We start from the raw sequence: 26,888 nt of genomic DNA, 5'->3' as shown, positions 1-26,888 counted from the left end.
GGCCAGGGGTTCATTGCGGAGCTCTCCTCCTACATCGCGGCTAACAACCTTGAAGCGCTGATTGGTCTTCAAGTCCTCGGGAGCTTTAGCAGTCTTGACATGTCCGAACTTGTCCTCGACGACGAGGCAAATGCGATTATGTACCAATTTACATCTTGTGCGTTGTAGATCTTCGCAATTTGGGCCCCTTGCACTGAGTAATATTCCCCTCGAGCCGGTGGTTCGTGCTGAAAGTTTTTTCGATGTGACCTTTCAAGCATCTGTCCCGTTGTTGGCAGGCCTTAACATGGGTTGCCGCCACCGCAGCTGGCAGTCAACTGGGCTAAATGTTCTGAAGTTGATGACTGTTCTATCCCCGCAAAGGCCAATTGCTCAGCGCTTAGGCACACATCGTTAGGCCAGTCTTCGGCTTCAAGCTCATACGTGCGGAATCTGAGTTCAGATAGAACCGAAGCTCTTGAAAATAGGTCAAGCTGTGCCATAGAAGCAAAACTGCGGCGCGCTAGTCAACCACAACGGAATGGGCAAACTGGATCCACGACAACGGCTTACAGATCTTTCAGAAGCACAGTCGCCTCATCGATCGAGGCTCCAGGCAGGACAATGCTGTCAGCCGCTTCCTGGGTTGGCTCTTCGGGACCGTCGTCGATGGGATCTGCGATCGGGTCGGTGTGCAGATGACCACTCTTGACGAACTCGAACTGGTGATCGAGGGCATTGCCCAAGTTTACCTCCCGCATTCGATGAATGATTTCCTTGCACTCGTAGTCTGAGCGCAGAGTCAGTAGATGAAAGAATTCCTCGAGAAGATAGACACGCTGGCAGAGCTCGGCGTTTTGCTTCTTCATGGCGGCGTTACGAGTAACGTTCGGCTCAATGCCATACGCACATGTGGCTGTAGGTTGAGAAGTAATGGCCGCGCATCTTGAGCAGACAGGTCGACGACCATCGCATTTGGTTCGCTTGCGACGACACTCAAAGCATGCGGCTATAGTCAGAGGGCCACGCCTCTTAGGCCGTGTGATAGAATGAGGAGATGATTCCTCCGTAGCCTGCGATTGCGGACTGGCGTCTACCACGGGGCTTGTTTTGGAAGGCAACAGCTTGCGGTCAGGATTCATGGCGACTGTTCGAGTAGAAATCCCTTCCGGTTAGCTGTACGGCCAAGAAAGAACGACTTGCCTAGCGCGATATAGACTTGCTAATGCCGGCGTGCAAGGAGAAAGTTGCGTTTGAGCACGATACGATGGAAGCTAAGGGAAGGTGTCGAACTCGCCACCCCCTATCCCTTCGGTATTTGCCGCTGTCGCGTATCGCATAGCAAAACAAGATATTGCATAGCTGACATTGCAGTAGCCAATAGCCTCGTTGAGGCGTCTGTGGTTGATTGACTTGTCTAATTCTAGGTACAGAACGCGATCCACGACGCGTCTTATGTGAATCCCGATAAGATGCTTATCGAAAAAGTCCGCCTCTACGGACCAAATGACGAAGTAAAGTGGAGCACGACTAAGGTCGTGCCCACGTACTTCAACCTTGACCACACCTGATGGTCCTGCGACACTTTCTTAAGCTCTGAATGCCGTAAGCGGGAAAAGTACACTAATGAAGAGCTCATGAGGAATCGGTATGGCAGAAGCCGAAAACCGTCGTCAGGTGGGACGATGCGCTCGACCAGTCAACGCCGGGTTCAATCAATGATTAAGGTGGGGCTTACCAGTAAACAGAACGTAGAAACCCGTATTCAATTAGCTGGGATGTGGTTCATCAGTACAAGAACGAGTCCAGAAACGATCAAGTAGTCAGTACCTCTCTGCAAGTAAGTTATACCAGCCAGTACTACCACGCGCCGCTACTCAAAAGTGGATGAATACCTTGGACGGGTACATACCATGATGTACCGCTACAAAGGACCGGCTTAACCAGTTTAGCTTGCGGCCCAATCAAAGTCGGTTTCTCCCAGGATTCGTCAAATCGGACAACAGGAAACCTCCGATCGGTTCTGGCAGCCTGGAAGCTGGAATGCGAGTTGCCCAAAATAGATCTCACCTTTCAAGGAAAGGGGGGTCTACTTGATCAGACATATGACTGGCTGGCAATGAAGCCTCACTTTACTCACTGGATATGATTGGCTTAGCCATTCCGCCCCGCAACAAAAGGGGGTTGAAATCTGAACCGCCCCCGTCAAGGACTGCCCTGAACGGTCGGCACGGCTCCTCAATTATCCGGCGAACCGTTTACTCGTCGCAGCTTTGTGGATGGCAACCACCAACCCAAGAACCACGATGGTTGACCCGAGAACTAAGCTTTATTCGGGGGGCAATATTAAGATTCAGGTCACCTACCGTTAACGAATCGTTTAGGCCCCCACTTTAACGGCGCCTAGTCCCAGCCCGTTCGTATGCGACTTTGCCTACTTAACCCCCCCATCTCGCATCCAGGACCCCGAATCTCGAAAAATGACTACTGCAACTTGAATCTTTCAATCAGGGATTTTGAAGTCTGGAGAATGCCCCTGTGTACTCAGCATGGGCAGGGTCTGGGGAGGTGGGAAGTGCGCAGCCGTCGCCGCCGTCACTTCTCTCACCCTTTCCCCCTCTTCTCATCTTCATTTCTTCGCCGTAATATAACCATCACACATCGATACACCTAGACCTTCCAATAATCGCTCTTTTGTTCCGTTATTAGCGGCATCCGGACGCGCTGAACCTTTTACCTTGCAGAACGATGTCAGCGATCTCAATACCCGCGGAACCTTGGCGATTTGCCGGTGGCCGCGTTTGGCTGGACGAGTTCGTCGAACAGAGCCATGACGATACCCTTCAATACTTGGAAGGATGTGCTTCTGACCCTATCGAAGATTCTCGTAAAGTACACCGAAAGGCGGAGGCGTACAGGAAGTATGCCCGCCGGCTCTGGAACATGTAGGACTGCTTTGACCTTGAGGATCGGGGCTTATTCATTTGAGGACATGCTAACTTTTGAATTGATTTACAAGGTTTTGCAAAATAGTTCTCAGTAAAGTTGGACCTAGCGCAGCATCTGATCCGGAGACAATTGTGCTGGACCTCTGTGCAAACCGACCCTCCGCAGAAGACAAGTTCAGGGCTTTCTTACGACACCATGTAAAAACTTCGATGCAGCTGCGCCCATCTCTGGGCCCCGAGGAGTACGAATGGGTCCGAGAAGTTGAGTCTGCAATCACTGTCACCGAACTCTGGAAAGCCTTGGTACGCGACTTCGACAGTGGCTTCTTACAAATCAAGCGACGCGAGGAGCCCGAGAAGACCTCTTCCTACTCGCTTAAGTTCACTGATACCTCGCAAGGTAGCGGCTCTGTGTGGAAAGTGTCGAAGGTCTGACTATCTTTACTACTTAACATCTCCCGCTGAACACGAGATCCTAATCTCTTCCTCAGAGCCAGCGCTAATACGCGCCTGCGGGCAAGGTCACAGTGGATTCGAGAAGACCTTGCAAACGAACTTGGGCTTTCACGTGGCCAAATGTTTCACAAGCAAGAAGTCACTGGCGAAGATGCTCTTGCAATTCTTTCTGTGCTATGGGCCAGGCCAGAGGTGGTGACCTGTAAACCCACAGAACGTCTGACATTTCATTTCATGATCCTTCTTGCCAGTATAGGTGCATTCAGACCCGGCGCTCTAACAGAAATTCGATACGAGCAAATAGAACTAGCTAATGTAGCGGATCCCACCGGAAATTCGGAACGGCTAGTTGCCACAATTACGATAATACACAATAAAGTTAACGTGAATGCTCTCAAACGAAGCCAAGATGATCGGTACGTATTTAAAATTTATCCAATCCAGGCTTTTATGCACACAAACACCTCATCATCCCACATCAGGATATCGTTCTCAGTTACATTTGCATCGTCTGTGTCTTGAGTCTGATAAGTGCAAAGGCTATCAAGGATGATTCGTTTGATGTTGGCTTCGAGTCTCTCAACGCACTTCTCCCTAGCCCAACGCTTGGCGAACTGAAGTACCTTCCAATTCACTGGAAGCAAGGTATAAAACAAAATCTTATCTTCAACATGTCGTATAACCGTATGTGGGAGATTTGGAGCCTCTGCACCTGGGCTCTAGGGTGCCGCGACCCGCCTCGCCCGTACGCCATGCGCATTGGCAGCGCTGGGCGGTTAGACGGCAAGTGACTGCCCAATCGTGATTCCGAGAGTACACGAGACAAAAGCTGATAATTTCAAGGTATGCTTACCCCCGCTGTGCGTAACTTCGTCTTCGAAAACTCGTCTGAGGTGTTCGGAAAAAGCTATCTGCCTAATCACCTTCGAGGTCAGCTGCCGAACTTCGCCCTTGGGTTATTAGCTGGCGATGACGAATCTCTTTTCCGACTTCTTTGTAACGCCTCGCTGAGAGTTGACGGCCATGCTCCCATGACTCTAACGAACGAGGAAAAGGCAGCGTTTGAACAGCGGCAAGACCTGCGCACGATCAGCACTAGCTTAGCAACCGACGGTCATGATCAACCATTCGGCTGGCGTGAATAGTTACAAAGCCGAGCTACCTATATTCGTCGTTTTTTGGAGAAGCAATCAAAGGCGTTGAAACGCAAGACGTACTTTGACCAGGTTGACAGGCAACAGGCCCTTGGAAGCAGCGACACAAGGCCCCACCCGAAGGACCAGATCACGTTTGTTCAAGAAGAATCCTACCCGATTCTAGGTACTACGGCTATCAGCTCTGTTTTCAAACACTTCTCAGAAGCGCAAACTCTGGCTACAACTATATGGGAGACTTATTCCAGTTTACTCGTTGCATACCTTCGCCACCTTCCGGCCGACGTGGTTCATTTGGCCAACGAGGCTCTCCAACACACTGAAACGCCAAAACTCGACGATTCTTCAGGTCTTCTATCAACTACTGAGCCCCCGCCGCGATTCAGGGCATCGGCCTCTACATGCTGGTGTCTTTTAGGCTGCGGGTCATATGCCCGCCGCCCGAACCTTACTCGTCACATGAAGGCTCACGTGCGTGATGGCTCGTTTGCAAGGCCTTTTGAATGCCCTGAATGTTGAAGGCTGGGTTGGCCTCCAAGTATCATTGAAGGAATTTCGCATTGGAGTGCCCATATCCATGTTCACCACGACGAACGAGACGCTCCAAATGTGGTATCTGACTTGTCGTCACCTGGAACCCCCTTCCCATCTGGATCGACTAGGATCGCTCATTGTTTCTTTTGCGATCGAAATTTCAGATCAAAAGGACTATACATCCATTACAGCACTCACGAGAAAGACTCTAGATGGAAGAAGTCCTTCGAATGTCCGGAATGTAAGCGGACCGGGAACACGACAATTGTAGACGACTTTGCGGACTGGCGACGGCATTCAGATGGGGCGCACGGTAATGGTGTGATGCTTCTAGACGAAGAGGCTCATAGCAAGGCCGAGAAAAGGTTTCTAGAGGGCTGCAAGTACGAAGCGATCCTCAAGGGAGGCACCTCCTGCCGCCAGGGTTATTATGCTTTCATCTGGTCTCCTCAGTTTTCACGTGGGATGGAAGGCTCTGGTGTCGTCAGAATAAGGAGACTAACGAAAGGATTTTCTTTACACATTAAGGTCTGAAGTCTCGTATGCCTTCATTGCCGGCGTATTTTACTTGATAACGAAATGTAAAATCCAGCACGCAACGTCCTTGCTTCTCCTAGAGCAGATACGAATCATCAGTCTGTTGAGCATTTTGTCCGAAATACAAGACAAGGGCGGCCGGTATTAGATCCATTGCTTTCGTCATAACTAGGCTGTGTGATGACATTCCTAGTGTGCAGAACGCCATCAAGCCATCCTACCAACTTCATCTACACACACACACACACACGTTTATTACGCCTGGTGACCTAGAGCCAATAAGGCACTGTTTGCTATTGTACACGGTCGCTTCCTCTAATCTGTCCAAATCTCCCAAGCCCATAATAGGTCATCTTTCCGCACTTGCTTTCTCGTCTTCTGTCTTGCCGCCGGTTTCTCGTGGGGTTTAGATTGTATTGGCAAGCTGCTTGAAGGCTATTCTTCAAGTGTTCAGAGTCCTATCTACGGCGACTGAAGCGGCTCTTACTGTTATTGACACGAGGTGTGGGTGTTAAGTTCGGTTAGTAGAAGAAGGGGGATTTCGGTGTGTTGGGCCCCCGCAAGGGATCACACGTTCTCCAGTCGGCCCGTGGCCTTCGCAAAGCGAATCGTAGCTCGGAATGCTTTCATTTCCGGCTTCCAATCATCAGCATCTGATGTCGTCTTACCTCCCAATTGGAAGGAGATGTTGTCTCTTTGTGTGCCAGGGCGCATGAGTGTCTCGGCGCGTTGTGTTGCCCATCGTGTGCATCGGAGGAGAAAGTGCTCCACCGTCTCTCTCGCTCGTCCGCATGCGCATTGGGCTGAAGGTACTGCCCTAATTCGGAACAGTGAAGCGTTCAGTCTCGCCATGCCTGTCCTGAGCTGGGCCAGCATGCTAGCATCCATCCAGGAAAGGTTGTCGTACAGTTCTCGAGTGTGCTTGCCGGGTAGTGCTATGTCAACTTCCTTCGAGAGTTTTCCAACATTATCTGGTAGTCGTCTTTCCACACGTAGTTTGCGTCTTGCAGCGCTGAGGGTGGTGGATCGCACCTTTGGGAACTGTTTTTCAGGTACATAAGGCAGTGCTCAAGGTCATCAGGGTTGATGTTGACACCGCTCTACGCACGCAGATGGAGGAGTGGTGCGAAGGTCGAGGAATCCTGCTGGAAAGATCAGCCTCATACGCCCCTCAACAGAACGGAACCGCAGAACGCAACGGAGGAGTGCTTCTTGCAAGGGCAAGGGTCCTGCAGAACTCCTCAGGTCTTCCAACAGAGCTGTGGCCAGAGATTGTGCAGGCTTCTGCATATGTCCACAACCTCACTCCCAGAGAGAGGAATGGCTGGAAAACCCCGTTAGGTTTGTTCAACAGTTGGAAGAACGCAACGCAGTCGGGCATGACGGCAGAGACGCCATCCATCTCTCATCTTCGCAGATACGGTTGTAAGGCGTACCCGATGACGACTGCTGCGCTGACAAGGAGCAACGGAAGGAGGAAACTAGACCCGAGAAGTCACATTGGCTACCTCTGCGGATACGACAGCACCAACATCTACAGGATTTGGGTGCCCCAGTTAAAGAAAGTGCTCCGCACTCGAGACGTCACCTTCGACGAATCGACGGTCTACAAAGATGCGCAGTCCCCGGAACCAGCAGTAACCCAGGAGCTCTTTAGCACTCTGGATCTGCCCATTACCAACGACGTTGACCCCCTGGGCAACGCCACAGACATTTACGAATTCGACCTACCGACGTTGGATCTCTTCGACCAACCACGATTTCGCGAAGAACGCCAACAAAGGAAGGATGATCGAACACACATAACGAACACGACAGAAGGGATGGTTTCCCCAGAACAGACACCAGAGGTGCAACAACAACAATCTGCAAGAGAGGAGTCAGCACCTGCTGAAGGGGTGATAGTTGTCGCCACCTCTCCTTCGCCATCGCCAGCGCCGGCGCCCACAGAAAGACTGTCTCCCATTGAATCCTTGAACTTGGGATGCGGGATAGAGCACTTTGGCTCACAAAGTTGAAAAGGCGCCCGCACAGCGAGACGTCACATTGGGCTTCCATCAGACAGCTTGGTAGTGGTCCTTCGCGAAGAACCTAAAGTAGGTCGTGATCTCTAAATGATCGCCTTCGATATGTGCTCTCTACAATCGCCTCCAGGGCAGTCGAGTCGACTCCAGGTTCTGGAGTGAGTGTGATCGTGGATCAGTCGGGCCTGGGCCAGAGACAGAAAGCTGTTTCCGAAGGAGATCCTCATCAGGTAAGATATAGATGACCCTCATGTCACCAGTTCCCAGGAAATTCACCAGGGACATACCTCCAAAGAACAAAACACTGATACTAGACCACAATATCCAGGTCCGACATTCACAACACAACAAAGATCCATGGCAAATATCAAAAGGACCCGAAGGGTCCACATGCCACCCTGTGCTATAAGGATCAAAATCAAGTCGAAAGTGGCACGCACGTAGCCAGCCATGGCTACGTGCGATCAATGGCCGACTGGACGTACGTCAGTGCGACGCATCATCCAGAGAAACCCGACTCGGTGAAAAAGGCGAATAGGAAGGATGAGATATGGCCCCCGTCAGAAGACCTGAGAGAGATTACGGCAATCGCATATTGCTACTTGGCCGAGTTTATAGAGCATTGGGCTGAGGTCTCGGAAAACAGCGTGTCCACTCCCCTGAACCAAACTGCATACGACAGCCTTGCTGCGGCCACTGCGTTGATGACTATTGCTAGCGGAAGCAGCCAGGCTGGCGCAGCAGAGAACCAAGAGCCCGTTTTCGTCGACATGGAAAGGGACACGTACGTTGTGGTCGACGAGAAGGCCGGCAATACCTTCAAGCTTCGCCTGCTCGACAGGTCTACTATTAAGACGCAGGTAACTGGATGGCAACTCGCACACGTCTGGTTCGAAGAGGATTGGACGCCGTGCCACACGTATGTCGGTCAGAAATCGGGTATTCGGTACTGGACGTGGACAATGGATCAGGAAGGGAAAGAGGTCGCAGAGCAAAGAGACGAAGAAAATGAGGACGTGATTGATGGTTGTAGGTTGCTTACGGCTGCACCGGAAGCGGACATGAGGGAACACCTCTGGGGCCGATCCGGGGCATTTCCTATCATGATTCGGTAGCCGATGAGAATCGACCGATAGGTGCAATTCTACATTTCAATGTGCCCAACCAATGTGACCTTCTGCAGGGGTGACAATACACACAAGTTGGATCGGGTGGGAGGTTCAAATGCGAGCAACTACTCACGATGCAATCTACCTACAGCTTGGCGTATACGGGTCGGTTTACTTGGTGTCTTCCTTGCGAAGCTGTTTTTCCATCGAAGTTGCAAGCCCAGCGTCCTTCCTGGAGCTCCACCGTCGAGACTTCTCGTCCGCCTCGACTGCGCCAGGCTCTTCCGTCTTGTGCGAGTCGTCGAGGTTTTCCACTGAGGTTTTGAAAAGGCAGAGCGCCGTGCGAGAGAGAGGGAGCGGGAGCTCGCGGTAGATAAAGGAGAGATCTGTCGAAATTCTATTTGACCCGAGAGGACGGACGTGCATTTCGGTCTACTGAGAAGACATGACCGATATAGCTCGAGTGCAGAGAGGCTGACGAGCCTACCTTGATGGGCGATATGAGAGGCTTCGGGTCAAGGGGCTACGGCCGGGTTGCGTCAAGTTGACAGAAAAATATCGAGCATCGGGGATGATCAGGGTAGACGGAGGGGCTGGACGGAGGGAGCTGCTCGAGAGGGTGTGAATCCTGAGCATCACTGAGCGTCCCTGAGGAACCTTGAGCAACAGAAAATGGTACACTGGACAAGAGCGGTAATACAGACGAACCGAGACAGGACGTTGCTCGCCCGAGGGACAGATTTGGAATGCTCAAAAAAATCTGAGGCCTCACCAGAGCTTTACATGGTTCTGCTCATCAGTATTGAGTCTCACGTTGTTCATTGTAAGAACCCGCTACAAGGCCACTTAGCATGCTACCCAGCAGGGAGCCTTAGATACTGCCGCGGCTTGCACAATAAATTTTCGTACTGGCCCGGTACTAGCGGGGGTAAACGTTCACGATTGGATTCGTATAGGACGCTGATTACTTCCAGGCCTGCGTCTGACTCCTCGGTACGGCTCACTAAACATCCGGTGATCCGTTTGCTCGTCGCATCTTTTTGCATCGCAACCACCGACCCAAGAGCAACCATGTTTGACCCGACAACTAAGCTTTATGAGGGACTTCTTCGAGCAAGGATGGTGTCGCTTTAGAATCCTGAAGCCGGATTGAACGGCGAGGACCTCTGCGATTGGCATGGCTAGAATGTGTATCGGCCGAACGAAGTGCGTTCCGAATCTGTTGCACATCATACTCCAGGGCTTTCAGTTTGGTGTCGATGCTCGACATGATGCCGAGTGCATCATGTGTGAGGTTGGTTTTGTAGGGAACAGAACGGTTAGGGGCAATCATATTCTCAGCGACCAGACATATTACTTACTCTAGCGGCTGTGCGGTGAACAAGCCACCCTTGCCACCCAACGTGTCCAGTCCAACGCACGGTCCCAGCCGCCGCCGGATAACAACAGTGAGACCAGCGTCCTAGCCGACCCGCCTTCGCCTTGTCGGGGGCCCCTCCACCTCCGTGTTTGCCTCTCTCTTATGCGTACTCGTGCCAAATGACGCAGCTACCCCGCCACATGTGATCAGCCTGTCAAGCCCGTACGGCGCGCAGCTCAAGGGGATCGCCTTCTCCGTCCGACTCTCCCTTAATTTCATTGCGACGGCCTGGTTTGCAGCGAACACAAGCGACAGCCTGATGTTGCTGTATGCATCCTCTAGTGGCCTGACACGTGTGGCCTTTCTATCAATCAAGACGGTGGAGCTACAGATTCCAAGTGAGTTGCACTTACTTCCTCGGTGAAGAGCATGGTACCTCCGGCCGCTGTCTATTGGATAGTCGAGTATGTTTGATTGTAAGGAAGCTGTTGAGATATCGTCGTGGACCTGGAAGCGGGTTAGTAGGAGGAAGTGCAGGCCGGACGTTCACTGATTGAAAACCTGCAATAGAACATGCAGCTGCCACCGGGCCCCTGTTTTCCGGCCCCTCGGTTCTTTGTTTCTGTCCTGAAAATCTCCAATACCGCCCAGTGTCTTTGACTCAGCCCTTTGTGATTGGGTCACCATCCTTCCTCGTCAGGCTTGTATGCGCGCGGCAGTCATGCTCGCCTACTAGGATCAAGGCGAACGTCGCTCCTTCGATGTATCAGCGCCACAAATCATATAGGCTTATCCCTTTTAGTAAGCCATATCCATGCTGCCCCTTAATACACATTGAGCTAGGCCGTGCCCTTACAAACAAGAGTGCTCGCCAAAACCAACTTTTCGAGCGTGCTGGCCAGCACCCCTTTCTCGAGCATTGCACCCACTCGACCGGCATCATGGACGAACATGCCAACTTCATTGGCAAAGCCACCGATCCAGAAGAACTTAAGAGCCTTATCATCAACTTGCAGCAGCAGTTCTCCATCCTGTGTGCATTGACATCAACACTGGGTCTTTTTACAACGAAGAGGTTCACACGGGGCATGCAGCACCACCGCACTCGGGAGACCTGAAAAACAGCCCTTGCTGATTTGGACCATGCCACCCAGTCCCTTTGCGTGTCCTCATTCACCGTAGACACGATTCTCGGCATGGGGACAGCCTCTTCCAATGATTTGATCCAAGGGATCCCCAGCTTCGTCGATGCGGAAGATGGTCGGCGCAGTCTCATCACTTCAACTGCTGGGGATTTCGTGCTCCGAATAGTGCCCGATTTGAGAAGCCAAAAGTATCACTACAGAGGTAATATTCCATTCGCCAAGATGCGAATGTGCAAAGTAACACAGGCGTAGAAAAGAGAACCCGTAAGCGACTTGGGGGCAAGAACGCCCGAAGAAAGCAGAAAGCCAGTTCAAGACAGAGTACCAAAGCATGCGAACCTCTGAGAGACGGGCCTCCAGATTCGGGCCACGATGTCAAGTATGCTTCTCAAAGCGTGTCGGGATCACCACACCACATAACAGGGAGTTTGCCTAGCCTGAACCATTTCCCTTCAAGTAATATTCCCAGTCCAAACCTGCTCACCACAGTGACCTATCACGACGCGGAGATGAATGTCCAAGAGGACTCTTCCCTCATCGAATAGTTCACCCGCGATATCCCGATGAACGTACAGACGCCGAACCTTGGAAGCGAGGAACAAATTCAACATGACCATGTCGATGTTTTCCAAGCATCTTCGGACACCAACTGGTTTTGGCGTGTTATAGCAAACGAAGGTGGTGAGAAGACCAGTAAGAGCTGAGATCACTGTGGCCTAGTCCGACCACCGCAGGCAGGGAACTCGACGGATTGTGCGACGAGATCAACTCAACGAATTATAACGACAGCAGAGTACGCAGCCATATTGATTGTTTTCTCCTCTGCGATCATGTATCCGATATACCTCTCTTCGCAAAGATCCCCGCCGACCTCGAACTTGCAGAGGAATAAAAATACTACGCAGACGTCGTGATGGTTCCGTCTTTATCAGACTGGGTTTCAACATATTAAGCTTTAGAAGTAAGACCGAGCTGGAACTTGTGAGTCCCTGCTCTGATTGGGCTCTGTCGCTACGTACACTGTCTCTGACTCGTCCTGAGGTATCGCCGGAGATGGCTTTAGTACGAACCTGGTTAAGCGTGCAATGGGTTTAACGCTGTTTGCTGTCTGGAGGTTTCAAATGAATATAACAACATTTTCACAGGACTATTGGTGTCATGTGTTCTTTGACAAAGGGTTAGAACAGAAGACCTCACTGGCATTTTATGGATCACGAATAACAAGTCAAAGAATGACAAAGAAAACCAACAGCCACTCTAGTCCGCCTATTTATGTCACCTCCAACCAGGTATCTAACCCTTCGTCGTGAGCCTGGAATGTACGATCTCAAACGAACAGAGATGACCGCTTCAATAAGATGAAAATAGCAGAATGAACCCCCTACGGCCCATCGCTCTCTGACGGCGACCCCACCACGCTGTCCTGCAGATCAGCCGCCTCAGTGGACTTGACCCAACCAGACACGCCTTCGAGAGCCCCTTCGAGGTCTTTCTCCTTGCCGTGAAGGAACTCATCGATCTGTGCAGGAGAGAATCTCCGATCAGGTATCTGTGCAGCGAACTTTTTCGCGGCCTGATCAAGATCGTGCTCTGCCATTTCATCCTTGAACTCGTTTCGGAACAAGGCTGCAGCTGTCTCCCTGGATGCCAACTGGAATTCGACACGACGATGGACTCTCCCAGCGCGTATCAATGCAGGGTCGAGTTTTTCCATGTGGTTTGTTGTCATCATAACCATGGCTCCTCCTTCCACGTTGAGTGAATCCAACTCTTCAAGTATGGTACCCAGGCAAGCTTTATCGACTTTGGAACCCGATGTATTCGCCTCGTTCCGTGAGCGAGTGACATCAGCCGTATCGATGTCTTCCAGGAGAATGACACATTTTTGTTGAATAGCACTCATGAGGCTGCGAAAGGTCTGGTCGTCGTATGTAGAGAGACTTCCGGGGCGATAGATGGGCACACCTAAGTGCTGAGCTACAGCAAGAGCAAAAGACGACTTTCCCGTTCCCGGGCGTCCGTAAAGTAGCATGCCCATATAAGGTAACTTGCCGCGGCCGGTACGACGTGCCTGGGAGGAAGGTTCGAAAAAGCGGAGACAGTCGGCCACCAACTCGTCTTTGTCGTCGATGAATAACGAATCGAGGCTTTGGACCGGTCGTGGCTTTCTTTCATGCCAAGATATACCTGCGTTGTTTGGTGTTGGACCGGGCGACACAACTCTCAGATGGCCTGGTTCGCTCCAATTCTGGGCCACGAAGCGAAGAAGTCGAGGAAGATAGTCCGGATCAAACGTGAGTGCGATGATTTCGCCGTCGTTTACAATATAACCCAAAACTCCCTCATGTATGAACCGTGTCCTCCGACCATGCAGTGGGATGAAGTCATGCCCAATGCATCCAAGTTGTTTCGTTGGATTGCTTAGGTTGGATACCAATAAAGCCCTGTTTTTACGCAAGTGGCATTTGATAGACCAAGCAACCACGGCGCTGCTCGTCTGGGTGTCGTTGGGGGGGATGATGACGCGATATGCCATGGTTCTCAAGAGGCTAAGCATGAGGTCATCCCACCATCGCCAGATGGACGGAGCAAAGAGAACAAGCGCCATGAGACGAGGGGGAAAGCCGAGTAGGAGAAACGGAAGTAGGGAACGCTTCAAGTGGTCAGGTAGGAGGAAGTAAAAATCGGATCCAGCGGACGATCGGAGGGCGCTCGACGCGGTCATGTATGCGGCCCAAAGCCCGAGCGAGATAGCGTTGGCAATGCTCACAATGTATCGGTTGGCATCAGGCAGAGACTCGTACAATGTGATGTTTGTTGGAGGTTGAAGAGCAACCGCAGTCGCGTTCCCGATCCATGCTGAGAGAACTGTAAGGTTGAACATGTTGAGTATTGAAGTGTAATGGTTTTTTTTTGAGAGTTGTGCTGTTGACTGCTGGAAGGTACGGTCTTACTGTGTTTATATACATGAAGTAAGGATCACCATTGGGGGCAGTCAAAACACCACTGCTGGCCTCATCTAGCCATTTGCCCCCTTGTCGTATCGGGCAGAACACCACCAGTGACTATCGGCGAGCTGGGCCACTTTGGAGGGTGGTCGCGTCGAAGCGGCCTGTGTGCCAACGCACGGCGTTGAAGTGTTCAGGCTAGTTGTGGCTGCGATCTTCTCGACTCCTGTGACAAAGCTTGACCATGCACGCGTACAGCATCCCTACTATGGGGGCCGGCTTGAATTCCATCAAACACGTCAGTAGCCGACTGACGCCCTGCGTGGTACGCTTTACTTAGGGTGGTTGCGTTGCCGGCGAGGGGGGCTGCATCACATCGTTTGCACACTGATGCTCAGTGCGACCGGTCCCTGGCTGCATATTGCACCCGTCCCGAGACATCAGGCCATTCCAGGGCGGATAGATGTTGGAAGTTACCTGATGATCATGTCCAGTATTCGTAATGACTCACTCTCAGTTCCTCCAGCTCATTCGGGCCTCACCGACCTTTTGCGATGCCGGGACGACGGCGTCACGCAGTGTGACGCGAAGCGCGATGCACCCCTGATGTCTAGGGGCCGTTCAAGCCAAAGCAACAGCGGCATGCCTGCTCTGCAAGTCATGCGGCAGCCAACAGAAACACGACGCTGGTTGCAGTTGAGGAGGCTAGTCGCTGCGGCGAGGCAATTGCTTCGCAGGGAACAGTCGCGAACGTCAGCCTGTCGGCCGGTTGGACAGCCTCATTATGTGTTGGAATGTGTTGGAAGATAGTCAGAGGTGATATGGTCGCATATGGGCGGGCCGTTTTCTTGCTCCAGGGTCAAAGCCGCCACAGCACTTCTTCATGACTCACCGACAGACTTGCTCACCAAGGCGATGGAGTGCGAGATCACCCAGTTCACCAACCGCGTTCATCTGGCCGTTAGGCAAGTGCAAGGTCCTCGAGCAGTTGTTCCGTATGGCATTAGGCAGGTATTGATAGCGTCGTTGTCCTTCAGAGGCAGGTCTGCGCCTCTCCTTTTGATCCCCATTCCATGTGACTGGGAAGGGGAGGCTGTGGGCTCAATTGACGCCTGTCTTGGGTGCCGCCGACTGTGAGGCTGACCTGACATGTTGGACATGAGTACGGTCTTGCAAGGCATCATCCGCCAGTCGCACTCAAGTGGCCGTCGAAGTCCTGTGACCGAGTGCAGCATTCGAGATCCACACTTGACATTTTACTGCGTCGCGACAGATTCGCCACTCACTGACACCCTTGCTCTTGGCGACAGGGTTGGCGGCTGTTGCTTTCGGTGAAAGAGAAAACTGGCAGGCGTGGTTTATTCCAAGTTGGGGGTCCATCCACTTCCCGGCATGCGCGATGTTCACTCGGTGAACCTACGACATACACCAACATAGTCTTACGTCTGCATCTTCTTGATTTCTCGAAAACAAACCTCAACTTCATAGATGAAATCTCTCCTCATGATGAAGATCCGCATTGCCCTTGATTGTCTTCTCTCCCGCGAGTATCCCGCAACGGATACACAGAATTCGATCCAATGTTCTTCCCTCCAGCAACAGCCTCTACCTGACGGCCCGGCCCGATTTTGGAACGGTTACCTTCTCTGGCAAGGGCTCAACACAAGCCTTCTGCTTCAAATCAACGATTTCTTCTTCGAGCTCATCACAGGTGCCAATGACTAACGCGATCTTCGAGGGTCTTCTGAAGCCGCCTTTGGCTGAGTGTTGGTCAACAAGCGACTGCTCATTTATATTTCACAGACAACGGGAAGACGATTTTCAACACTATCACCCTGCGAGATAGACGTCCAATTGAGGAGTCGCGAGGGAATGAACAGGCATCATCATTTTCGCAAGCTTCGAAGAGGGGGCCGATATGGCTGACGTGTCCTTTCGTCATTTTCTCAGGTTTGAATTGTACAGCAGTTAGCGAGGGACGTTTCCTCGCCAGGTCCTTGCCTCCAGTGATGCGGCATAGAGACGGATGTCAAGCGCTCCGTGGCCCACCTACAGCCCATTGTGCGACATGGCGGTACCAAGGAGATAACGCCGACAGCTTCCACAGCACCGGCTGAGTGCTTTTTCGCCTCGCATCCATTCCGCCATAACCCAGCACCACCTGAGATGTAACTGTCCTGTCTCATGCCAAGCACACGCTCTGCTGTTTCTCTCTCGGAGATAGTGCAGCGGGCAGCACTCGGCACCCCCGACGTTTGCGAGTGCATCGGCAAGCGTCGTCGTTGAAACAGGGCCGAGCCACTGCGGAGCCGCATCGGAGAGCCGACTTCCACCCGATTCGCAGCCCGTAGTGAGACGCGCCTGTAGGACGCGTTGCCAGTCGCGACGCTCTCCAGCCCCACAAGTGCGACCCGCCGTGCCTGCGGGCCTTGCCCACTGTGTCGGAGCGCGCTGCACACGATCACGTAGCATGACACAAAGACACCACCGATGCGTGTGATGGCGGGCCACCTATCGGCCAACGCTAGAGTCTGGGAGGGAGAGAAGCAGGTGATGACCTACGGGGCAGTCATAGCGGCCGCTGTTGTGGCACTGTGGGGGGCACTCGACTCGTGGACGCAGGTGTAGCTGGAGGGAATTATGTGCTGGTGGTGGTGGGCCAAAACGAGGGCCATCGTGGAACGGAGAGGGAATTGTCGATCACGAGTAGCTACACGAGGAAGTCGATGACTGTACAGCAGTCTCGTCGCTTGCCCCGCCATTGTTCCTGCGTCACTGTCAGTACCTTTCATCACAAGGGGCAGGAGTTGGCTTTACTTCAATCACTCAAGAGTTCTGGGCCGGGCGATTATGGCGTGATGGTGATAGAGTCGGCCAGTGCCGGAGCCTTGTTGGATGTCTTGCTATACCAATGATGGCTAACTTCAGTCCAGATCTCCCCGCCGGCCAAAGAGTGTAAGAGACCAACCTATCTGTCTGTTGAATGATGCCATAGACGTCTCATCAAATTTCTCATACGACGAAGCCAATACCCAGTGGAAAAGTACTGCGTGGGAGAGCCGGTGGCGGAGGTCTCATCATCCAAATGGCAAGGGACGAGCGGCATGGAGATGAACTCAACACATACTTCGGTCAATTCACCATCCACCTAGATAGAGTAAGTGTCAGCAATGACCCGTCTGAGCGTACCACTGACATACCTCGGTGATCCTATACAATATAATGACCCCCATGGGAGCAGTAAGTCTACTCAAGGTGGCAGAAGAGACAGGTTTGTCGAAAGAGGAAAACAGGCGTCTAGTGTGGCTTTTTATTCACGGTACGCGTCCAGTCAACCCAAGACTTCCGAGTCCTGAGCTCAGGGATAATTAGCCAGGGGCCAATGCGCTTTGTTAGATTGGTCGAGTGCGAGCACCTAATTGCGGATTTGCACTGCCTCTTGCAAGATGGTCGCTCCATCGGCGCCGATAAGTTCTTGGTACGACATCGCCTCCATACCTAACAAGCACAAGGGTGTTAGCGTGTGATCGACCATGTGCAGTTCCAGGTCCGGGACGGGATCCCGCGCAGACGTTCCTGACTCCCCACAGTGGGGAATTGGTGCAACAAAGCAGCAAGGTACTAGCTGCCGTAAGGTTGGCTGTGCTCTGACCCTGGTGGTACTTCAACCTTGTGTGAATTTGAGATCGCCCTTTGCAAACTCCAGGGCATTTTTGCCCCTGTCGTTGACATTTCTCCACAGTGGTCTACTCACAGAAAGACCCACGTATGCTGACCGGCATTCGATGAGGCACTGGAAAGAGAAGGAGAGAGAACATTGTATTCAAGGGGTTCCATTGCGCATCTATGACCTTGAAATGAACCCACAGATAAATCTGGCTTTGCCATCCGATTAGTAGCTAAGAATTGTTGCCTTGGTGCCAAATATTCACCGACTGGGCAATGATGAGCGGGCAGGCGACCGAGACTGCTCCGTGGAGGTTCTTGCCACGCTCACGCCTGAGCAGGTCTTTCTTCTTCCATTGTGTTGGAGTGGGTCTTGATCGATTAGGACAGTGATCGAGTTGACCCCAATTTTGGAGTTGATCTGATCCGCGGGACCGAGACCCCTGCATGCCAGGTTCCGATGCACCATCTCTGACAGGACAGGCATGGGTTGCTGCATCCTGCAGCTAGTGCCGGAGCCGTTCGCTCTCAGAAAGGCCTGTGCTCGACCGGTGACGAGTGCGAAGGACTGGGGTTGCTGAGATTGGCCGTTTGGCAACTCAGCTCGCCGCGGAACTTGATCATTACGCCCCGGTGGGGTGTGTCACTGTCGGGTCTGTACGTGTGCAGATTGTGAGGTGCTGGCGGTTCTAACAGCCCGCCTAGCAACCTACGTGCAGCGGCCCCCCTTGGTGGGCTATCGCGTTCGCTGCGCGGTATTCTTAAAGCTCGCGTCGCTACCCTGAACGTCTGTATCCAGTCTTCTTCCCGATATCCTCTCCCTTGCTTCTCGGCGTCGCGATTACTTCCAGGCCCTCTTTAACTTACCTGTTTTATCCTTGCCCACCTCTTTCGTGGAATTAACCCCCAATAATATAATGTCGTCGGGGAACATATCATGCCCTGGCAAGGACTGCGGGGAGGCCTTTGCTTCCATAGAGGCTCTGTGAGTGCGATACTGCCACAATACTGCTGACTGGATACGTCGTTGAACTTTGGCAACAGGAGTGCTCATGCAAAAATGCACAAAACAAGCATGTTTCCATGTCCAACTGAAGGCTGCGTACAAAGATTTAGAAAGAAGTGGGTGCTGTAAGTGTGCTTTACTTTACTGTGGGATCGGGACGACGAGTCGTCTAATAACAGCGACAGGAACGATCACGTGAAGAATCACGAAGGGGCACCGACATACGCGTGTAAACAGTGCAACAAAACATTTCACACAAGCCATCAACTGTAAGTGTGATATTTCCATGGGATCGTGGTAAGGTGTTTAACATCGATGGTAGGAATCGTCACAAGAACCGTCATGTAAACAGAGCTACAGGGTTTAGGTGTTCTGACTGTGGTTTTATATTCACTAGAAATGATGTCCTGTAAGTATGACAATGCTATACTGTAAGAGCGAAGAAATCTTCTAATATCGATAAAAGGAAACTACATCGTCTTCGGCACCACTCGCCAATCCTTCCGAGCAACAAAGATGTCGTTTCAGACGCTAAATACAACAATTTGCCAGGACCTGCACACGCGCATGCGAACACCCAGCTGCCTGTCGTACCAAACCAGCCCCTTTCGAAGCCCCTACCCTACTTTCATCCGAACACCCCAAATGCTTTCAGCTTCAATGATCCATGCCAGTCATTTGGCGATGGCAGTAGTATCTACCTTGAGGGAGAAGCCAATCAACCAGCCACTAGCGGTGCCTTCCATGGAGGTTGCAGCCCTGATGCGTGGAGAGATGGGGAGGAGCTTGTCAATTCTCAAGAGCTATATGGTCATGAACCGGTATGCCTCTCTTACGCGTCTTACGGGCATGACGGCTTTTCAGGAGTTCCATTCAGGATCTCTTCGCAACCAATCCCGGGGGTGGGACGGCGTGGGGAATGGGATGAAGCTTGAGTGGATGTCGCATTTAGTTCATTGTTCATAACCGATCTGCGGATTGCCAGCCGCCCTGACCCGTGACTCGTACCACGTGACATCGTCGGCCGATATGTCTGCTGTGGGGTCAGTCCTCAACCGAGCCATGAGGGTCTTTGGCGGCAGACGTCGATTTAGAGCACCCCCACCTTCCGTGCACCTGGCCCGCTACAGGAGACGGAAAGCCTCCGTGCATACGTCGCGTCTGCACGTGTTATGCACCGCGAGGGACACAGACTCCAAGTGCCCTGTCGTCGCGACTGGGCTGTGAACACGTAGCGCCTGTTGTTCAGGGAGTGAATAAAAGGGGGCAGCATCGGCTTAAGCGGGTGACTGAGAAATGAGGTTGGCCAGCAGGCTCCACTTGCCGAGACCCGCGTCAGGGTGGACCTCAGCCCATCAGGTTCGACAGTTCACAACCATGGAATCCTGCTGTGACCTCTTCGCGGCTTGATCGTAGTACTCATAAGGGGAGTTCGGCCAAATGGTCGACGACCAGCAACACCCGACTGGCGGTGGAGGGAGGCGCGATGCTTGAGTCATGGAAGAGGCTGTCCATGCCTGTCGCCTCTCGACACGAGCAAAAGCTGAAGCGCAAACTGGGGATAGTTCTCTGCGCTCAGGTAATCAACGGCGTGTCGGCGTGTTTTAAGAAGAGAGCACAGGTCTACGTAACAAATCGGAGGCGGTGGCCTCTGATTCGATATTGTTGTAAAGCGGAGATCCCACTCGCTTTCGAAATTTCGGGCGCTTCAAAGGGGCAGGGAGGGAGCCCTCAGAAGCAACACAAGTGGCACGATCTGACTCAGCCGTAGAGCGGAGAAAGGTTTATACGGTGAACCCCAATGTGGGGTAGTCGTCGAGTAATCTTCGACACTGGTGCAGCGCAATGCTGCCTGCCTTGACGAGAGTAGGACGCGATCGTAGTAGTCTTCAGCACACGACTTTCGTGCGTCAAGATTTTGTTTATCATGCTTGAACTTCTTAATGAACACTGTTCCGAAAATCTCCCGACACCAAGGCATTGCTGCCCAAAGCTCATAGGAACACAGACCATGAAGTCCCGCATCCCCACAAGGTCATGCTACCCCTCCTAATGCTCTCAACTGGGACAGCGCGAGCAAAGATCATATCTCGAAGTTCGGCAGCCAACACTGCAAGACCTGTGCGAATACGTCAAGCCGCTGCATAATCAAGGTCATATCTGACGCTATCAAGCTCGCTGTCTGACCAAGGCTAATACGTTTGCGCGCAGGCACCCGGCATCCCAATCACCACGCGCACTCAAGAGTCGAAATCATGGCTGGGGAGGATGCCATTCGTGGAATAGCTGAGGATCTGAAAGGAGTAATATACTTGGAAGTCACAGATCAAACGTCTATTTCGGGGAAAGCAGCGATCATCAGGATTTATCCCAAGGACGGCGATGAACCACGATGGAACGGACAAGTAGCCAGTGACGAGAGGGTTACTCAGGGTGAAAGGGTCATGGTGTTCAATGGGGAAAGCTTCCGTCTCATGAAATAGGTGCTACTGTTTACAATTATTCTGTCTGTCGATGGAAATCCATATGCTCAACCATTTGCCAACCCGCCTTGGACCCAACTCTGAAGTGGAAGGTGATGTCGCTGTTTTCTTCGTGTGGGACAATCGCTGTGACGCAACCCGTACGCCGGTTGTTTCGCTCATGATCGGCTCTGTCTGCTTTTCCAGCAAATTGTTGATCCATGTCACGGTCAGTTCTTGTTTCCCAAATCAACTGACCAGACGCCATCAACCCTTGAGCCAGCGGACTCCTGCCACCCAGCGTCTCGTGGACCCGAGAAAGCAGCGGCTCGCCCAGCAAGAAAACGTTCGCTAGACTAATATTAGCATTGTAGAGGTACTGGAGAAGTGACGTCTGACATTTGGGGTGGACATTAGGTACCTGCTCGAGATCGTGCTTGATGGATGGTGTCAAGTTTTCCTCGTTGAGTATCAAAGGCTTGCTGCGCGGCTCGAGGAATAGAGACGCGGGCTTTTCGATAGCACGGTATTCAAATAAGGTCTCGTTATGATCGTGCTTTGGCTTTTTTCGAGGCCTTTCCTTTTCTTCTTGAGCCTCACGGTCTTTCTTGAATTTATAGTTCTTGTATGCCGCGATGGATCCCATTTTATCGTGTAACGCTTTTGACCTGTCTGTCCTAACGATTTCGCAGGCTGCATCCATAAGCTCAATGTAGTTGTTGAGACCATCGGCGGGAATTTTGAACGTTGGATGGTGATTGAACCATACGAAGAAGAAGTCCACCAAGCCGTATATCTGTAGATCAACGCGGTGGGGTTCAGTCAACGCGGATAATGCAAGGACTATCTTCTCAATCGTGTTTTCTGGCTTAGTCAAGAGCGGATGCAGAAGATCATCATCTGGGCTCAGCAATTGTGCCAGGTTCTGCGTAAACAGCTTGACTTTCGTGTCTCGCTTCTTATTGAATATATTAGTGCTCAAGCGGCCGAGACGATACTCTTCTTGTTCGAAAAACTTCCGGATGGCTATGAAACGAGCAACAGCCTTATGCTTTTCCTCGACTTTGTCCGTCGAATCGAACAGGCCAAAAAGGGCGTAATCCTCGAGTCCCCATTGTTGAGGATGGTCTTGCGATGACGTCTTCGGCATGAGAAGCGGGGAAAACGGTGCAAAGGCTGGAGAGGTGGATGGGAAGGCGGGTGAGAAAGCGGGTGGGAAGGCGAGAAGGAAGGCGAGAAGGAAGGCGAGAAGGAAGGCGAGAAGGAAGGCGATTGGAAAGGCGATTGGGAAAGCGAGTAGGAAAGCGGGTGGGAAGACGGGTGGGAAGGCGGGTGGGAAGGTGGCCCTAAGGCAGGTGTTATGGGTGAAGATCGGTTGTTGTATTGCATAAGAATTCCGCCTAGGCTGCACCTGCTACGAGCCTGGTGTTGCCGATCAGGCAAGGTTCTGTTCTGTGCCCAGAAGTACTTTCATCCCAAATGTGGAGTCCTCATTTGATGCATTTGTTCTGTCGTTATCGCCCCGGTAAGACTCCTTACCGATGCTGGATCTGACCAATTACCTTCGTTTGGACTTCTGGAAGTCTCCTTTTGTACCTTAACAACAATCAATCCACTTTGTTCAATCCCGTGGTGACACCTGGGAGGTGTCATTGAGGCACATGTGCGGGAAGTGAGATCCAATTTAGTGGCACCTGCTTACTAATAGTCCACTAACGACAGGTGCATCGTGCTTGCCGATGCTCTTATCGGGGCAGTGCTTCACAGGTGCCCGACATACTCTGTTGAATAGCTCGTGGCAGGTGCAGCCTAGTCTGAATTATTATGCAATACAACAGCCAATTTACACCCCGTCAGTCACCACTCCCCTTTTGTTTAATAGAAATGTAGGTGGCTGTCTTACTCTGGGTACTGTCACCAGTTGCATCCCCTATTATCGAGCTCAAAGCTATTGGGTAAATTAACCTGCCTCTCTATATTGATATTGAGAACGAGGTTATCTCGCAGACGGCTCAAACTGTGCGAGAAAGGGATATCGCCTACGGTGTATGAAGGCTGTGCACGCCGCATTTAAGAGTAAGGCTTCGTCCAGCGTGCTACGGACCATCAAGTTGGTGGCATATACTCGAGGCTTTCAGGATCCGTGTTGCCAATGGAGATGCTTACTTAGTCCGGTCCACCGGTGCTGCAGTTGACAAGCATTCTGCATATCTTCTTGGCCTGTAAGACGATGGCCTGCATGCCAGGCCACCAACGTGGTCATGGCCCGCTTGAAGATGTCCATTGCTTTTCGGGGGTCAGGATAGGGAGTCATATAGCAACCGAGCCACCGCAATGATAAAACTCAATCCGCAGACACGACAACTTGGACAGCGTGCATGATATCAGCTGGCTGGTGTAGGCCGTGACCTATGCAAGGTGAAAGCGACTAGGATAATCTGCAAGACTGGCAGATCCACGGTTCTTTAGGGCACTTACATAACCAATTAACTGGTTGAACAGTTCGTTCGATGGATATCGTCAAGCCAGTGAAGGCAACACTCCAATTTACATATAAGAGTAATCTCCCTGCTCGAGATTCATTTCTTGTATAACCTCCTAAACATTCACTGGTTATTCCTCTTTATCACTCTCCGTAATATTTGCGTATGCGCAGTAAAACCTGAAATATTCGACACCTAAGAGTTAAGCAAGGTTATGACTATAGAGCAGGAAAAGCAGAAGTCTCCTCCCCCTCCTAATCCGCCCCTATCGCTACCTCCTTCGGTAAGCACCCGTATATTTTGATGCTATTACTATACTGATACGATGAAGGAGGGTGATGCTGACAGTAACCTGGATGATATTATGAAGGAGGGTGAGAGGGAGGATGAAACGAAGTAAGGAGTAAGTTTAATGCAGGAAAGCAGGTAGTTAGGTATCTATATGCCGAGAAACGCTATAGATTCACTCATTCACAGAACGCCTTCAAGTAACGCCATGACCTATGTGATCAAGCTCGTCAGTAAGAACCTTTTGCGGAATGAAATGTCTAAAGACTCTAAAGGCTGTTATGCAGCCGCCTAGTAGTATATTAATATTAGGTGAGTTATCGCTTAGTTAGGCGCGAGGCTATCAAGGTCTCGCCTCCTAATAAATGAAAATAAATAAGCTCTATCCTTATTAACCCCGCCTTTTAGTCACTACGTACGGACCTTAAAAAGATTAATTCCGACCTTATACGACTTTATCTTAATATTACACTTATCTCACTCTTACGCTGCGGTAACGTCGATTAAGCAGCGAAGGGCCTTTATATACTTATACTAAAGTACTAGGAGGCGGACCTCCGCAGTAGCCTAAGTCGAATTCCGCGGTTAGCTGAAAATCTCGTATACGTAGATATTTACAGTCGCCTAAGCAGCATCTAAATGCTTACTGAACAGATCCTATACTACTGCGTAGATTTCTATTGCGCTAGGGGTAGATCGAATTTAAGATTGTTATCACGTTCTGTAATACCGTAAGAATATTAAAGCTTAGCTGATTTATTTAATAAGGAGTATATAGTCTATATATCTTCGCCCGAAAGGTAGTTTAATACTTACCGAGAGGTAGGTACTTATCTTACGCAGACTAGCTAATAATAGCGGGATTTATATTCATCCTAAAAAACTCTTTAAGCCGTCTATTATATAGCTCCTTACCGGTAGGGTAATAAATTAAAACGACTAGCTCGCAATTTTCACGATTTTACAGTAGCCGAAGCCTAGAAGCCCTAAAAATATTAACGAAAACACGGTCTCTCTCGCCGAGCTAGAACCCCTATATATAGGGATAGTTAATAGGCCTGTCTATAAAGCATAACGTATAGAGTCTTCTTTTACGTATTACGTAGGAGATATCATCGTACTTAAGGCGGGCGAGGGAATGCGTATAAAGGCTTTAATATAGGCTAATATCGAGGATCGCGATATCTATATACTATCGATAATATTTCGTATAGCACCGAAGAAGAATAGTCCTAAGACTGCTCGGTTATAAATTAAGACGTCCGGCAAGAGCTATAATATCGTCTAGATTAGACATCCTAGATAGCCTAGGCTTAATAGGCGTATCTGTCGCGAAGTTTTCCATACCGCACCAGCTATTTATATCTTTATACTAGCCTGAAAGAGCGATACTATCTGGACCCTGGGCACTTCTAGTAATGCCGATATCGACCTGATCTATTAAGATTTAGCCTATAGTTAGCGTAAGCGGCACATTATAGCGTAAGGCTATAATAAGGTCTTTCCTCTAAGACTTTTAAGCGGCGAAGAGATTACTAGCTTCATCGAAATAATGCTTCGTCGCTTTACTCTTAAATATACTATATCCTCTAAGCGACTTAATAGCGGTATCTAAATATTCGTTATTCGCTACGTAACTCTCTAACCTAGCTTATAATTAGTGAGATTTAAATAGTATAAAGATACGATATACGTTATACGAGTAATATTATAAGGTAAGAGTAAGGCCCTATATCTATCGAGTCTTTATAAGATATTATAAAGCCGTTACCTAGCGCTTAACTAACCTTAATATTTCTTCTTCACTTACTTAATATCCAGCCCTAGGCGTCTATTTACGAAAATTAAGAGAAGACCGTTATTATAAGGTACGAAGTTCGTAGAGAAATCGACTTAAAGGTAATAGAACTCAATAAGACGTATCCGCCTTAATACGAGCTCCTTAAGTAACCTAGGATTAGGAGGTTTACTTAAGTCCTTATATAATTAGGCTACTAGATCTCTATTTAAAGTATTATAGAGTTTATTTATCTATATTAAGACGTTATTAGGCGTAGGGGGGCTCGCTTTTCCTAGACTAGACCAGCTATTTACGATTCGACGTAAAGTTCTAAGCCGATCGCTACGTTATTTCCTCTATCGACCTTCTATAGCTAGTCGTATTTTATAAGGTAGTCCGGGAAAGTCACGAACAGCCTTAGTAAATATAAGAGCGGCCTAGAAAAACTACTAACGTTAGTTACGCCGCTATATATTATAGCCTATAAACGTATACCTCGGGCTAGCTAAAAACGTACTCTCCTAAGTTTAGGCTAGTCTCGCTCTAGCAGGCAATGATTAAGCTATTTACGAACTCTCGGCTAACTTAGACCCCTATTTTCGGTATAGTAGGCTAAGAGGTTCGAGGACGTTACGAAACCGGGGACTAAGGCTAGTTAACTCCCTAGCGGGGCAGGCATTATATATATTCTCAGCTACTCGGTCGTCGTATACGGATAAGCACTAGTATAAGACCTAGAAGGGCGGGATAGGGTGAGTGGGTTCTATAGAATATATAATTAAAGTCCCACTCTCCAGCAGCTAAAATAAGACATATATAGATATAGAGTAGGGCTCCGAGTATATATTAGATCTTAGGCCCGCCGAAAGGGGGGGTCTAGTAAGGAAAGCCTAAGATATATAGAGGCTAGAGCAGGGGTAAGTAATACATTATATCCGACCCTAAGGTGCATTTTATAGTAGGGGGGTAGGGGCTTATAGGGGTTCTTAGACTTATAGCGTTAACTAAA

General features: G+C 50.6%; 3 protein-coding genes across 3 annotated transcripts; 1 reads left to right on the top strand and 2 right to left on the bottom strand.

The window, feature by feature from the left end:
• Window positions 1-548: 548 nt before the first annotated feature.
• Window positions 549-848, bottom strand: D7B24_000464 (uncharacterized protein; the record flags this gene model as incomplete). The annotated part of the gene is made up of 1 exon (XM_028634720.1): window positions 549-848. One exon carries the CDS (start codon window positions 846-848, stop codon window positions 549-551), a length of 300 nt encoding a protein of 99 aa, XP_028492606.1.
• A 1,437-nt stretch (window positions 849-2,285) lies between these two features.
• D7B24_000463 (uncharacterized protein) lies at window positions 2,286-3,362 on the top strand (the record flags this gene model as incomplete). Its single annotated transcript, XM_028634719.1, has 4 exons — window positions 2,286-2,336; window positions 2,387-2,399; window positions 2,491-2,554; window positions 2,999-3,362. The coding sequence occupies 4 exons, from the start codon at window positions 2,286-2,288 to the stop codon at window positions 3,360-3,362; spliced, it is 492 nt and encodes a 163-aa protein (XP_028492605.1).
• A 16,457-nt stretch (window positions 3,363-19,819) lies between these two features.
• D7B24_000462 (uncharacterized protein) lies at window positions 19,820-22,478 on the bottom strand (the record flags this gene model as incomplete). Its single annotated transcript, XM_028634718.1, has 3 exons — window positions 19,820-19,899; window positions 21,587-21,679; window positions 21,728-22,478. The coding sequence occupies 3 exons, from the start codon at window positions 22,476-22,478 to the stop codon at window positions 19,820-19,822; spliced, it is 924 nt and encodes a 307-aa protein (XP_028492604.1).
• Window positions 22,479-26,888: the final 4,410 nt, after the last annotated feature.

The sequence above is a fragment of the Verticillium nonalfalfae genome (assembly GCF_003724135.2).
Source record: "Verticillium nonalfalfae strain VnAa140/NRRL 66861 chromosome Unknown scaffold_104, whole genome shotgun sequence".
Lineage (NCBI taxonomy): Eukaryota > Fungi > Ascomycota > Sordariomycetes > Glomerellales > Plectosphaerellaceae > Verticillium > Verticillium nonalfalfae.
Note: the sequence above shows the minus strand (reverse complement) of the source record. Positions and strands in the feature narration are given on the sequence as shown.